General features: G+C 33.5%; 1 protein-coding gene across 1 annotated transcript; it reads right to left on the bottom strand.

Annotated features, from left to right (window-relative positions):
- Positions 1-4,859: 4,859 nt before the first annotated feature.
- On the bottom strand, positions 4,860-6,671 carry LOC123527125 (fork head domain transcription factor slp2-like). The gene has a single exon (XM_045306413.2). The coding sequence runs from the start codon at positions 6,504-6,506 to the stop codon at positions 5,199-5,201; it is 1,308 nt and encodes a 435-aa protein (XP_045162348.2). The 5' UTR covers positions 6,507-6,671; the 3' UTR covers positions 4,860-5,198.
- Between the last annotated feature and the right edge of the window lie 6,933 nt (positions 6,672-13,604).

Below are 13,604 nucleotides of genomic sequence, written 5' to 3'. Positions count from 1 at the left end.
ACAACACTGACGTGGACCAGCGAACGGACATTCCAGCCAGACTTGCGGCTTAACCGCCCTTGTTAGGCGACCTGGATATCCTCCAGTTTTGTCTACACGTCTTGGGTCTGTCATCTATGGTCTCATTGGCCACCGATAGTGACCCACTTTGGCTTCAAAATTTGATTTTGATTTTGGCTTATAACTCTACGGAAATGCGTAGAGGTTAAAATCATTCACCAACTTTGGCTTCAAAAATTTTTTTTTGAACGGCATGCCTTGGTGACATGTACCTGCCTAACGATTGATTAGTTTGACGGCAACGGTCAATACTACGCAGCGCAGCGACACAAAATAAGAAAGAATAAAACAAAACAAAACAAAACCAGGTCAAAAACATTTCAGACATCATTCAAATTGTGTTTTGATAGTGAAATATGAAGTGCGAAATATGAAGTGAGAAATGCGAAGTGAGAAATACGAAAATTTGAAATATGAAAATTGAAGGATGAAATATAAATTGAAATATGAATGATAAAGTCTAAAATATGAATTCTGAAATGTGAAGTATGAAATATGAAGTGTGAAATATGAATTGTGAAGTGTGTAATGTGAAATTCAAAGTGAAATTGAAAATATAAAATGAGAAATGTGAAATGTGATACAGTTATGCTGTAAAACGATTATGCTTTATATACCTAAATGTGAATTGCGTGATGTGCAATGTGAACTGTGAATCCCTCTTTCTCTCCACTGTATTCTGCGCAATCCAATCCCTGTTTAGATTTTTTTAAGATGTCAAGATTTATTTCATACAATGTCTGTAATTCTATATTGCTTTCCAATAACCATCAATCTTTCTGCAGCAAAATATGTCTCTTTATTTTGCCAGCAAATTGGATAATGCATCATTCAAATGACTGCAAGACATTTCTTCAAGGTTTCTTGTTTTCATAAGATTTACTGATTCATAATGATAATTGAGGAACGCCATGAGAAAACCAACATAGTGGCTTTGCGACCAGCATGGATCCAGACCAGCCTGCGCATCCGCGCAGTCTGGTCAGGATCCATGCTGTTCGCTTTCAAAGACTATTGCAGTTAGAGATACCATTAGCGAACAGCATTGATCTTGACCAGACTGCGCGGATGCGCAGGCTGGTCTTGATCCATGCTGGTCGCAAACGCACTATGTTGTTTTTTTTTCATGGCGGGGCTCATATTTTCCTTCAGTTGTTATTACAATATGATGAGCCTCAATAGAGAATCTTGGCATATAGATGACATCTTAGGGAGTCAGTGGTGCAGTGGTTAGGAGGTTGGACTACAACGCCAGCGGTCCGGGTTCGATTCCCGGTTGCGGCTGATATCCCGACTAGTGTTCAGTGCTGGGTGATATACCTAAATCGGTACAGTTTCCAGCAGTATCGGTCTAGACTGGATGATGGGAAGGTCAATATGATGCCTTCCGTGGACTCATCTGGAAATAAGTTGTTCCATCCATTTCAGGTGGGGACTTTCGTCGACCACCCACGTTAAACCTTTTTTATCTTGAAAATTAAAAAGAAAATAATCAAAAAGGTGGCCAAAGGAAAGGGACTGTTCTACAGCTATCAGTTTTTAAGGATACAAGGCTTACATTTTCAGATGCTTGTATCTTTTCTATTATATTTAGAAAATATATAGACCTAAATATTTTTTGAAAAATCTTATATTTCTAAGATAAGAAGAAACCTAGTATAATGCTTATGGCTCTAGATAGATATAGGTAAAAAAGGGAATAAAATAGCTTGCTCGCCATTGATATTTGAACAAGGCTTACAACGAGAAGTGAACCCCCGTACCAGAATAGTTTACTGTATTTTATACAGTTGTTCCTGGCTTTCGATGACCGCGTCACAGAATTAATAAAACACAAGTTCTCAATTTTATGACCTTTTTTTTTGAAACTATAGTTAAGAAGTATAACTCTCTGCCACTAAATATAAAAATCCGGTCAAGAAAAAAAAAACTATACTATTTTACTGAGATGTAACAGACAAAAAGGAAAGGAAATACTATTCGCTTGAAGCTATATGTGATCAAGTTTTGGGGTTTTGATACTGGATAATTTCATACTTGGCATTGAAAGAAAGTTCGCCTTGTTGTAATCAAACATTGTAGACCAGCGGCATTTTCCGCTGAGTTAATTGTGGGAAGCCAACCACTTGCAGATTTAACATAGGTATGTGGCAATAAATTCATGTCTGTAGCTTACATTACTGTAGTTGTGTCTGTATTGTATAACAATGATTAAAAGTCTGACATAAACTTGTTATAATCAGTTGAAGAAAAAAATGCTTCTTAAATTACAAAAGTTGAAATTATCTGAATTAAAGCTACTCGCCCATAGAAGAGGTGATATTTTTCAACATGTTCATTTCATAGTATGTTTTTATGCCAGTGAAAAACGGCGAAATGGTTGAATAATAAGTGTTAGATACTAATAATAAAAAGCAAGAAGAATTTTGATTCTCTCCATTACTTCAAAAGCGTTTCAACGGTTTAGTCCCTTCTGCACAATATGTTTTTGGTTAGATATTAGGATACCTTGCAAAATTAATATGTCAGTAACTTTGTACCATTGGTCATTTTCAAAGTACCCATATTTTATTGATTTTTGAGAGGAAAAAATGATTCGTCTAAAATGTGTCAACGATTCACTTTAAGTGTATAAATTGCAATTCAGTCTCCAAAAAGAAACTCTGAAATAAACCTAATTTCTTCATCAGCAATATGTTCAACTACCTATCAGCATTTATTATTATACTAAAAACTATTCTTACTTTCCATTTTTTAGCTTTTTTAAGCTATGCTTGTTTTCTTTTCCAGTTGGAAAACTTTTTCCTTACTCCTTTTTTATAGGGCATACAATTGATTTGAAGACAGATACCAAAATTCTGTTTCTTTTCCTCCAAACAGGAAATAATTACAATAAAACGTTTGGGTACCAGGCCCCGTGTTCACAAAACATTTTTCGGTCTCAGCTGAATTTGAGTTTGAAATTTTAATATAATTTTTTCTAAAACTATAGGTTAAATTCCATCTGAGACTGACCATCAATACTGAATAGCCAATCGAAAATAGTTATTAGCTTAAAATTTAGTTTTAAACATGTTGTTTAGATATAAATCATTATCAAACTGGGCTGAGATTGAAAATGTTTTGTGAACACGGGGCCAGGGGCATTCTTCATATATTTTGAATAATGCATTTTAATCGCTTTATTTACCTACATCTTGTTGTAGGCATAAGCACTACGATCGGTTATATTTTATATTCTAGAAAGTTAAAAATTCGTAGGTACTTACACTCCTAATGTAATAAGAAAGAACAAACTTTCGAAAATTTTATCGAATAAAATTCACAGAAATTGTCAATAGTATATGCAGATAAGTCTAAGAAAAGAAGTTACATTTTTAAAGGTAAAATTCAGTGTTAATGTCTGTATCAGTATAATAATGCTTGTGTAAATATGTCAAAATATGTGAATTAGAATTTGTTAAATGTCTGCAGTTACAAACTCGAATATTTCCTTGGAGAGTAACATTATTATTCCACTATAACGCATAACTAACAATTCATGTTTGTCTTCATTGCTGTATATCTGCTTCATTCAATGAACTTTTTCTTATATTTTTCCGGAGAATATCATGAGTCTTGTGAAAATAATCAGTATATTAGTAAGCTAACAATTAAATCTCATTTGCATTCTAGAAAATGCAAACATGATTTTAACATAAAAATCAATACAGTCTAAGTGCAACGGAAATCTAAACACAATTATTTGTTTTTCGCGATATTTTTACCAAATTACAGTAAAATAAAATAAAAAAAAGTGATAAAGAAAACAATAAGGTCCTTATTGTTGGCAAAAGCTTTTTTATTAGCAATCTGAAAACATTTTAATGTAATTGCTTAAACAATTCTTTTATCAAAACAATATTCCCTTTTCCTGATTTTCATAGATATACCCAGTTCCGAAATAGATTTTCTGTTAGATAGAAAAGTTTGTATTGATATGAGGCTATGTTTTTAAAGGAATATAATTCAAGAGCAGAAAAGTCTTATTTGATATGATACTGAACCTATAAATTTTCACTTACAGTTATGCAACAAGTATCACGGGTCGGAGGTTGAAATGTAAAACTGTTGTAACTCATATTAAATAAAGAAAGAGTTACGGCAGTATTCCGTTCAGCCGTCGGTTTTTTTTTTTTAAAGAGCTCGTCTGTACCTAATGATAGAAAAGATATAAATGACAGAAAAGTCAATTTCTGGAAGAATAAAACCTCTTTAATTATTACCAACCGTAAGAAAGCTCTTAACAAACTTAAATATGGAGGGGGCATGGTTAATTTCTGTAAATATGCATATATTCTGGACTTTTAATCTGTTATATAAGACCAATATAGGTAAACCTTTTGTAAATTTATGAAAATTACAAAGATATAACACTTCTAGTTTTATTTGAAGAGAAAAGTTCGTGTGTATATAGGTAGTCATGTATATAGGTAGTCATGTATGACTTATCGCCGTTTATCTCAGAAAGTAGTTTAGCTGCTTTTTCAAATATGAAAAACAAAAATCATGTCGAAAATAAATCACGCTTTCAGTGTTTAGTCATTTATTTCTAACCTCTTCCAGATTGTGCTTCATTTATTACAGCCAATTTCTGCAGATAAAGATTAACTTCGAACAAAATATCAAATCTGAACGTATCTGAAAAAGGTAGAGGGAAAAATAAATTGATAAATATCACCGTAGAGGTGCATACGCAAATTAGATCAATTAGAAATAAATAATAATATGCTGGAAACTAAAATAGATACTCCAAAAACAAAGGGCTTGTAAGTTCATTTATTCTGACATTTATTGCCAAAGCAAAATATATATAATCAATAAATATATTTCTTTTTTATTATTTGCATCAATATATTCATAACTTTCTGGCAAGAAAATCAATCATTTACCTCGAAATAAATTCCTCTTTGATGTGTCCGGTTACAAACAAAATACCTGTTTCCAAAGTGAGACAGATTAATTTTCTACGAATTTACAATATATATTTAATATATATAACAATAATGCAAATATTATATTTCATTTCGTAAAATTTGCATTATATACTTTTGTAACACAAAAATTTCGAGATATCTTTGTCATTGAATTAACATTTATCAAATTCTAACGTCACTTGCATGGTGATTTCCCGCCAATGTCTTTAATGTCGCCGTAAACGCCGACGACGACGAAATACTGAAGTCCCTCATATTTGAAGCACTAAGATCTACTCCATTTACAAAGCACGGTGAAATAGTTCCGTGGGACGCCGCCTGCCGGTATAGCGACTGTATCGTCGGGTTTACAATACCTCTCGTTGGTGACGTCGGCATATTAGCGACTGATTTTTCAGTTTGTAAATTCTGAACGCTTGGTGAAGAATTGCTCAAATTTACCGGCTCATTTCCAAGAATTCTGTCCATGGAAAAGTTCAGTCTTGAATTATTTGCAGCCCTGCCGACTGCAGCCGCCGTAGAAAGCACACGAGAGTAATACGGATACATTGGAAATGAAGTCAGACCTAAACCTGCTCCATTAGCCGAGCCGTGCATGGGGTACAGTTGTGAAAATGGCCAGCCATAGGGAACACTTCTGTCACTCATTTGTGTATACGTCATCGGCTGAAGATGAGGGAACCCCATACGTTTGAACGCAGCAAGTCTGCTACGCGACGCTGTCGTCGATCGGCGCCGAAGCTTTCCGGTTGTACCGCCAATGAAAACGTCGTCGGCAGATGGGTCCAACATCCAGTAATTCCCCTTTCCGGGATCATCATAGTGCCTTGGAACTTTCACAAAGCATTTGTTTAAACTCAAATTATGTCTGATAGAGTTTTGCCATCCTTGTTTATTTTCTTTATAATACGGAAAGTTTTTCATAATAAATTCATAGATACCATTCAAAGTTAGTCTTTTCTCTGGGCTGCTCCGTATTGCCATCATTATCAGTGCATTGTAACTGAAGGGAGGCTTTTCCGGTTTCTTTGAAGGCTCATCAGGTTCTGCTTCCTTTTTAGGACAACTTTTGGTCATTTTAATTTCGCCTTCGTCTGAATTTTGTTCCAGTGAATTCTGCTCTCTCGGAGAATATGTTTCTCCAAAGTCGTCTGCTTGATTGTTATTGCACTCTTCAAAGTCATTTACATCGTTCACATTCACTTCATCAACATTTATTTCAACATCACTGTCTTCCTCTTTACAATAACTAGAATCGCTGTCACCATGATCGTCCACTTGTCTGAAACGTGTTTCAGAGCGTTCCCTCTCAATAAGTTCTTTTCTCATGTTATATTCATTTCTGTTATCGTCAAGTTTTTGTTCTTCATTGTCACATTTATTGGTTTCTCCTAATACACATCTTATACTAAATGGATGCAAACGCATGTGAGAAAGAGGATTAGTTTCCATTGAAACTGATTGCACCATTGCCAGTTTGTTTTCGTCAAATGTAAGTCAATTAAACTCCTTCAAATTTGTTAAACATTTGCTTCCAAACATCCGCTGATTTCGTTTGAAGAATCCGTTTAATATAATTTCAATTTACTGAATACACAGAAAACAGTCTTTCAGCGCATTTTATCGGATTCTGCATCACTTCTCCGCGTACAAATTTTATCCAATCAGAAAATTGCTGACATTTAAGCCCGCCCAGTCGCGGAGCTGCGATGAATATCGACTAATCGGACGCGGTTTAACTAATGAAATCATTCTAGCGGGATATGTTTTCATGGTTGTTGACAATCTTTAACATCTTGTCCAAACGTTCGATAGTTATCGCGCTATGATAATTATTTTACATTCTTCGCCTGTCAGTACTTCACAGATGCAAATTGAAACATTTGTATTGCGTTATTTCATCCGCAAAGCGGATAAAAACGTTCAACTTGTGGAGTCGACGTCTGGCTATGCTCTATTTGTTTACTTTCTCTTTCACACATTTCTACCCTAGCTGATTAATCCCATATTAATCTGCACATATGTGCTCCATCTTTAATAACACGTATATGTAATAGACTATCCCCTCATTCCAGCAGGTACCACGTTGGCAAACAGAGGCAAATTTGTAACTAATCATTTCTTAAATATGTTACATAATTTTAAGAGACCGAAATTTTCGGGTTATAGATCGTTTCGCTTTTCTTAAAGTCTTATACACGGTCATTAATGGGGAGAAATTACATCTTTCACTTTTGTCCGTTCCGTCATTTCGCGGGAACAAAAATAACATATATACTAAAACTGTTGCTAATAGAATCTTTACAATAAAATTACCGTCAGCAGTTTAATGAAAACTATTTGTACATTAATAATGCAGACAAAATTCTTTTTTTTTTTCATGAACAAAACTGTCAGAAAGACAAAATCCACAGTAGGCCATGTTAAAATTAATTTAATTTTTGTCGATAAAATTGTATCAACAACAATCAAACAAATGGATGGTAAACGCCATGCCAAGATTCCCACCGATGTCATATTAGTTTCAATTATTTCCACTTAAATGAATGCTAAATTGTTTAAACAAGCATTTACAGATTGCGCAATAAATCTAACGGTCAAATTTTGTTTAGATGCTTGCTGCTGGCAACATGTTTTTCTGACAGCGTCACAATTACACAAATAAGTTTAAAGTGTATTTACATTTTAATTTATTTCTGCATTTTGTGAAATGGCTGTGCAGTAGATAATTTTAATAGGAAATATTTTTAAAATGAAAACAGTTACATGATTCAACTGCAAACAAGCATGATTTTCAGACATTTCGGCCAGTCATTAAATTTTTGAAATAGTAATTTCGACTCAATTTCTTGTTTGATTCTTAAAAGAAGTCGGATATATTAGTTAGGATCATTGTATTAGACCTTTCCATTGGTCAAAGATTTCCCTGAGGCATTAATATTTTGCCCTGATATTTAGAATGTACGAGTATGATATCATCGAAGTTCCAAAGTAATTTTTGTTTTTGTGTTTTGAAAATAATTAAAGACGAAGTTTTCGAAAATAAGATACAGAACTAGTAAATTAAATTATTTTTTGCATATATAGATATAAATTATTGTTATCAACACTCAAAAAAGGTAAATTCACTCCCGACTGCCACATAAAACTTCTACAAAACTGAATATTTATCAACGAATGCAGTTCTACATTTAAAGTGAATAAAACGAAATTAATTTACATTGTCGTTGGAAAATGAGTTAATTGTATATAACTCTTAAACTGTAATTTGTGGAACAGAATTATTTGTAGACGTAGAGGCAGTAAAGGTGTCCTCGTTGTAAAACAATGCTGGTCCTCTTTGTAACAATTCTGGTCCTCTATGTAACAATGCTGGTCCTCTATGTAACAATGCTGGTCCTCTTTGCAACAAAGTGTATTACATCATAAACCTTTTATATAAGTACCATTCTTGCTACTTTTTCTTTCAGCTTTATAAAGGAACAGATTAGTAAGTGGAATACAGACTTATCTGTATATATGTGTAGAATGTGTAGAACATGGAACTATAACAACGTTTTCATGTTTTATTAATCAAATGTTAATGTATAATGGTTGGTGAGATTTTTTTTTTCTTAAAAAATAAGCATTCAGTTTTAAAGGAGGATCAAAAATGGTTTCTGGATTGCTTCAATTATATTCAATAATAAAAGTCATCAATAATTCTTTGATTACTGCTTAAATATCAGCAGATAGATCTGGGTTAATATTATTTCGGACACATTTTAGGAAAAGTAAGATTCGTGCTAACAAAGTTTTACAAAATGTATACAGGTGATACACTTTCTTTCCTAGTTTTAGTTCGTATGTTTTGATTAATGACTTCTTTTTAAACATTTTTTTTTAAAACTATCATCGGACAGTTGGCATCACTTTATTTTGTCTTTTTATATCTTCTGATCACGTTAGAATGTAAATGATTTTGATTCAGATACACAAAATATTTCAATATTGACATTGGCATCACCGCAGTACACTAATATTACAAATTGTTAACAAAATAAATACACATTGTATACAAACATATCTTTTTGACACTTGGAGGGAAATGAATGGGCAGTTAGTGTCAAAGTTTGTCCGTTGCATAATTTCTCTAGATATCGATCTTTGGGTCCGTTATTGATACTGTACAGTTATTCGCCCTAAGAAGTTTCGTAATCGTCCCAAGTGGCATTAAATTGTTTATTTTTTGTTGAAATGCATCGCTGTTACTTATCTCCATTATGTACACGAACGTTTTAATCATCAAAATGATCTTGTTTGTAAAGAAACATCTGACAATTCAATTCAGCCTTTAAATTTTTAACTTTATTGGATGACATTTTTTTACCTTGTTTATAATTATTGTTAAATGCTCATAATGCCTTTGTTCATAATGTGGCTGCCACCATTTTTATAATGAATATAAAATATATTATTTTTTGTTAACTTCCTATTTAACATAGTATAAAGTTTTATGGAAAACATCGCTTTTGATTACCTCCCTTTACTGTGTAAGTTCATGTGCGGTATTTCAGGAAGTGCCTTTCGAACCATGTAATTATATATAACAACTTTTTGGACAGCTGTATCATCTGTTTTTGATATATAACATTTAAAGCATTATGGGACTTTAACTAATTTAAGTGGCCCCGACCTCACTATGTAAAGATAAAAAAAAAAACAGAGTTGTTTCTGTAATTATCGCGATCCAAGGCGAAAACTCAGACTTGCTTTTTTATGAATAGGCGGATATTATCAATTTAATTTAAATATATTTACTTCTGACTAGGTATCCATGTCAAATCTTAGAAATGAAACAGAGATCATTCACAAATAACTAAACCAAAACATAGGAACACGACCCATTTGTCCTCTGTCCCTCTTACACATCAGAAAGACTGACAGAAAAAATAATATTGTTTTAAATACATTTGAGCCGTGCCATGAGAAAACCAACATAGTGGGTATGCGACCAGCATGGATCCAGACCAGCCTGCGCATCCGCGCAGTCTGGTCAGGCTCCATCCTGTTCGCTTTTAAAGCCTATTGGAATTGGAGAAACTATTAGCGAACAGCATGGATCCTGACCAGACTGCGCGGATGCGCAGGCTGGTCTGGATCCATGCTGGTCGCACACCCACTATGTTGGTTTTCCCTTGGCACGGCTCATTTATCATTTTGAAATTTCAATAAAGACACAGATGTGTGTCATTTTGTTTTGCGAAATAAGAGAGTAATTTAATTTGTAAGTAATTGCATAATACCTAAAGTTATTCAGTATGTTTTTGACAGTATTTATTTGTGTAGTTTACATGTAGAAAACCTGTCTACTGCGTTAGTCACGTGGAAAATAGTTTATGAAAGTCGAAGAAATTTAGCATATTTTAAATCGTTTTCTTCAAAAATCATGGTAAATAATTGTTATTTTACAGGGGTTGGTATTTGTCTTTATGAGGTATGATAGGAGGCATGCCCCTTTAAGATCGGAATTAATAATACTTTTGAACATGTAAAACAGTGGAAATTGATTTGTACATAAGTTTTGTGTGCGATTTTAAAAAGGACAAAAAATCCCACACACAAAAAAAAAAAAAAAAAAAAAACGAACGAAAAGACCTTTAAATTAAAGAAATAGATCTGATTTAGAAATAACTTAAGCATAATTATTATCAAGAATATTATGCATGAAAAGGAGAAAGAAAACAACAAAACAATAACAGAGTCAGCGGCGACATTATATAAAACTGGCTCTATTTGACATGTGCTTATTTTCCACTGTAATATGACCACTTGCTCTAAATTGTTTGCGTGTCGGCAGGTTTGGCGACTAGATATTTTTTCCCCTGTACTAATCAGCGTCTTTTGATACTGAAATATGTAAACTTGTATTTTGCCGTTGTAGCAGCTGATCCCGCAAAACATAACATGTCAGTATGAGTACGAAATATCGGACGAGAGGTACGGGGTTGGCGTGGGGGCGAGGTGTGGGTGGTGATGATGGGGGTTGGGAGTGAAGAGAAGAGATCTGCGTCAAGAAACCATGCTAGTTGTGGAGGTTTAAGAAACGTAATTAGTATAAATTACCTTGGAAGATATTCTTAATACTTTGTTGTAGATTAATATGATATATTAAGTACGAATCAAGGTTATATTAGGCAAATACTTCAAACTATTTTTATCAAAATAAATAATTCAAATTCAGTAATGAAACTTCAACATTTTTGCTCGAATAAGTTGAAACAAGTACGGACCTTTAGACTAAAGTCGGTTAAGAAAGCAATCCCTTGTCATATTTGATTTCCCCCTAATTTCTTTGTGGTTATCATTTAAAGGAGGATAAAGACAGTGTTTGAAAATAAGCTTCAGCAGGAGCAGACAAAACAAAAACAAAAAAGCTCAAAACAAATTATAATATGAAACTAAAGTAAGATAATTCGACTGCTTTGACAAAAAAGAATCTTCGATCTAACCGCGACATATCGTACGCAGACGACATTTTAGATTATTCTCTCGTGCAAAGATTTTGTCCACCTGCTAAATATAAACACATCACGACTTGCATATTCGCTACCTGCAGCTCGTGCGACTGATTGCTTAGCAATGTCACGTGCAACAGCAACCATTCATCGGGGTTTAAAGAGAATGTAATGATATAGTCACGTGGCAATAATGGGTGGCTCTGAAGAAGTCTTAAACAGTAACACTTTTGCCGACTCGTCTATCCAATAACTACAGTTTTTGCAGGTGCGTGTTTGAAAAAAAAAAGTACTTTTCAGAAATTATTTGTATCAGTCAACTTTGGCTTTTATTTTGATTTTGATGACTTGCTTTTCTCTACAAATTCGTGTCTTTCCTAAGTGTTTTCTAAATTAATGACTTTAAGCATGCGCTGAAATTCAATGGCCCGTTGCGTAAAGATAATACAAAATAATCATTTAAAACAAAGTTTCAATACAATGAACAGTTTGAACTGGAGCGACGACGTCCCATATTTTTGATAGCTTTAAATACTAAAAAGTGAATGGTTTTATCTTATGACCATAAAGAGAAGAACATTTCATTACTAGCATTGTCAGAAGCTGATGTAAAATGCGCGAAATCCACAGGAGCATGCTCTGATAATCCTAACATAATTGTTTACATGCACATAAACAATTGAAAGGTTTATTAAATATCATTCCATTAGAATATATACATAATATAATATCATGTATATCATGAGCGGTAGTGCTATAACAAAACATTCTAAGAGTACTTAAAGATGGGTTGAGAAGAAAACATTAAGTTTTAATACAGTTCTTACGGAAATTGTTCATAAAAATATGAAGGTATAAAATGAATTACGACCCTCAAAAGAACACTTCAAAAATTAGACCATGCAAACATTATACTAGTCACGATTATACAAATAAAAATGTTTCAAAAAAGTACTTTCAGTTTTCAAGAAACGAAAAAGGGTCAACAGCCTTGAAACACAAACCTTATTTTGCATAAAGCTCCCCGGTAGCGTTAAGCGGGAAAAAATGTACATATTATTTAGAGCTGGTCGACAAATGTTACACTTTAAAGTTCCCTAACTCAATTTATGTTCAACGTGATTCTAATAAAGTATCATAATCGTCTTCGTCATCATCACCATTCTCATCACCTGCGTTATCTTCAGTTTCACATTTCTCGATGTAAAGCTTATCATCATTTTGTTGCATATTCATTTTTTACGGTATAAAATTATACACGCTTTGCACGTTTGACTAAGTAAATTTGAAAATTATCGGCGTAACTGCACTTTTTGACGCCACGCCATTTTTTAATGCGGTGACATAGGAGACGTTACCAATCTGCTATGAAATCTGCACTTTGATATTGAAAATATTGACGGATGTTCCTTTTTAACCAAGCGGAGTTTAAAAATCAGTGTTTATAATGTGAATTCCATCTGTTCCAGAGGTTCAAAGAGTACTGCTGTCATCTTGAATTTACTTATTATGCGACTTCTGATTCAAGGGTTATTGTAAACATTACGGCTAAACGTTTTTGATCATTGCTATCTTTTATTATAATAAATAGTCATTAAACATTGTGTCCAAATTTCATTGAAATTTATTAAAATTAGGCAGAGAAAAAAACTGGTGTGCATTGGAAAAGTTTTCGCGTATATGTCTAAAACTGTCCTGTTCCATGTGGTTATAGAACAACAGTTGTGTCTTATCTTTGAATGATCGTAAGAGACGATTGATGGGGTCAGAATACTTGATTTTGCTGGTTCTCAGTGATTCATGCAGACATAAAAGTTTTGATTCCATACCTTGTACTCTTCTTTTTTTCAGTGTACATTAGGTTGGAAACAAAATAATTTAGTCCTGCTTGGTGTCATACAACCTGTAGTGTGTTCGTACGCAATTAAACCCAAATAAAAAGATCAGCTAGTCTATTTTCTAAAAGAAAGCAGTGATGAGGATGAAACAGTTATCACCTTTATTTTCTGTAAATATACGCAAAAATAATTGATTCTAGATTTTTGACGTACTGACCCCCAAAATAATAGGG

This window comes from Mercenaria mercenaria, chromosome 1, assembly GCF_021730395.1.
Source record: "Mercenaria mercenaria strain notata chromosome 1, MADL_Memer_1, whole genome shotgun sequence".
NCBI classification, from domain to species: domain Eukaryota; kingdom Metazoa; phylum Mollusca; class Bivalvia; order Venerida; family Veneridae; genus Mercenaria; species Mercenaria mercenaria.
This window is presented reverse-complemented; position numbering and strand designations above follow the sequence as displayed.

Excerpts from the sequence above, each read along its gene's own strand:
- LOC123527125 (XM_045306413.2), bottom strand. The coding sequence starts at position 6,506 with ATGGTGCAATCAGTTTCAATGGAAACTAATCCTCTTTCTCACATGCGT.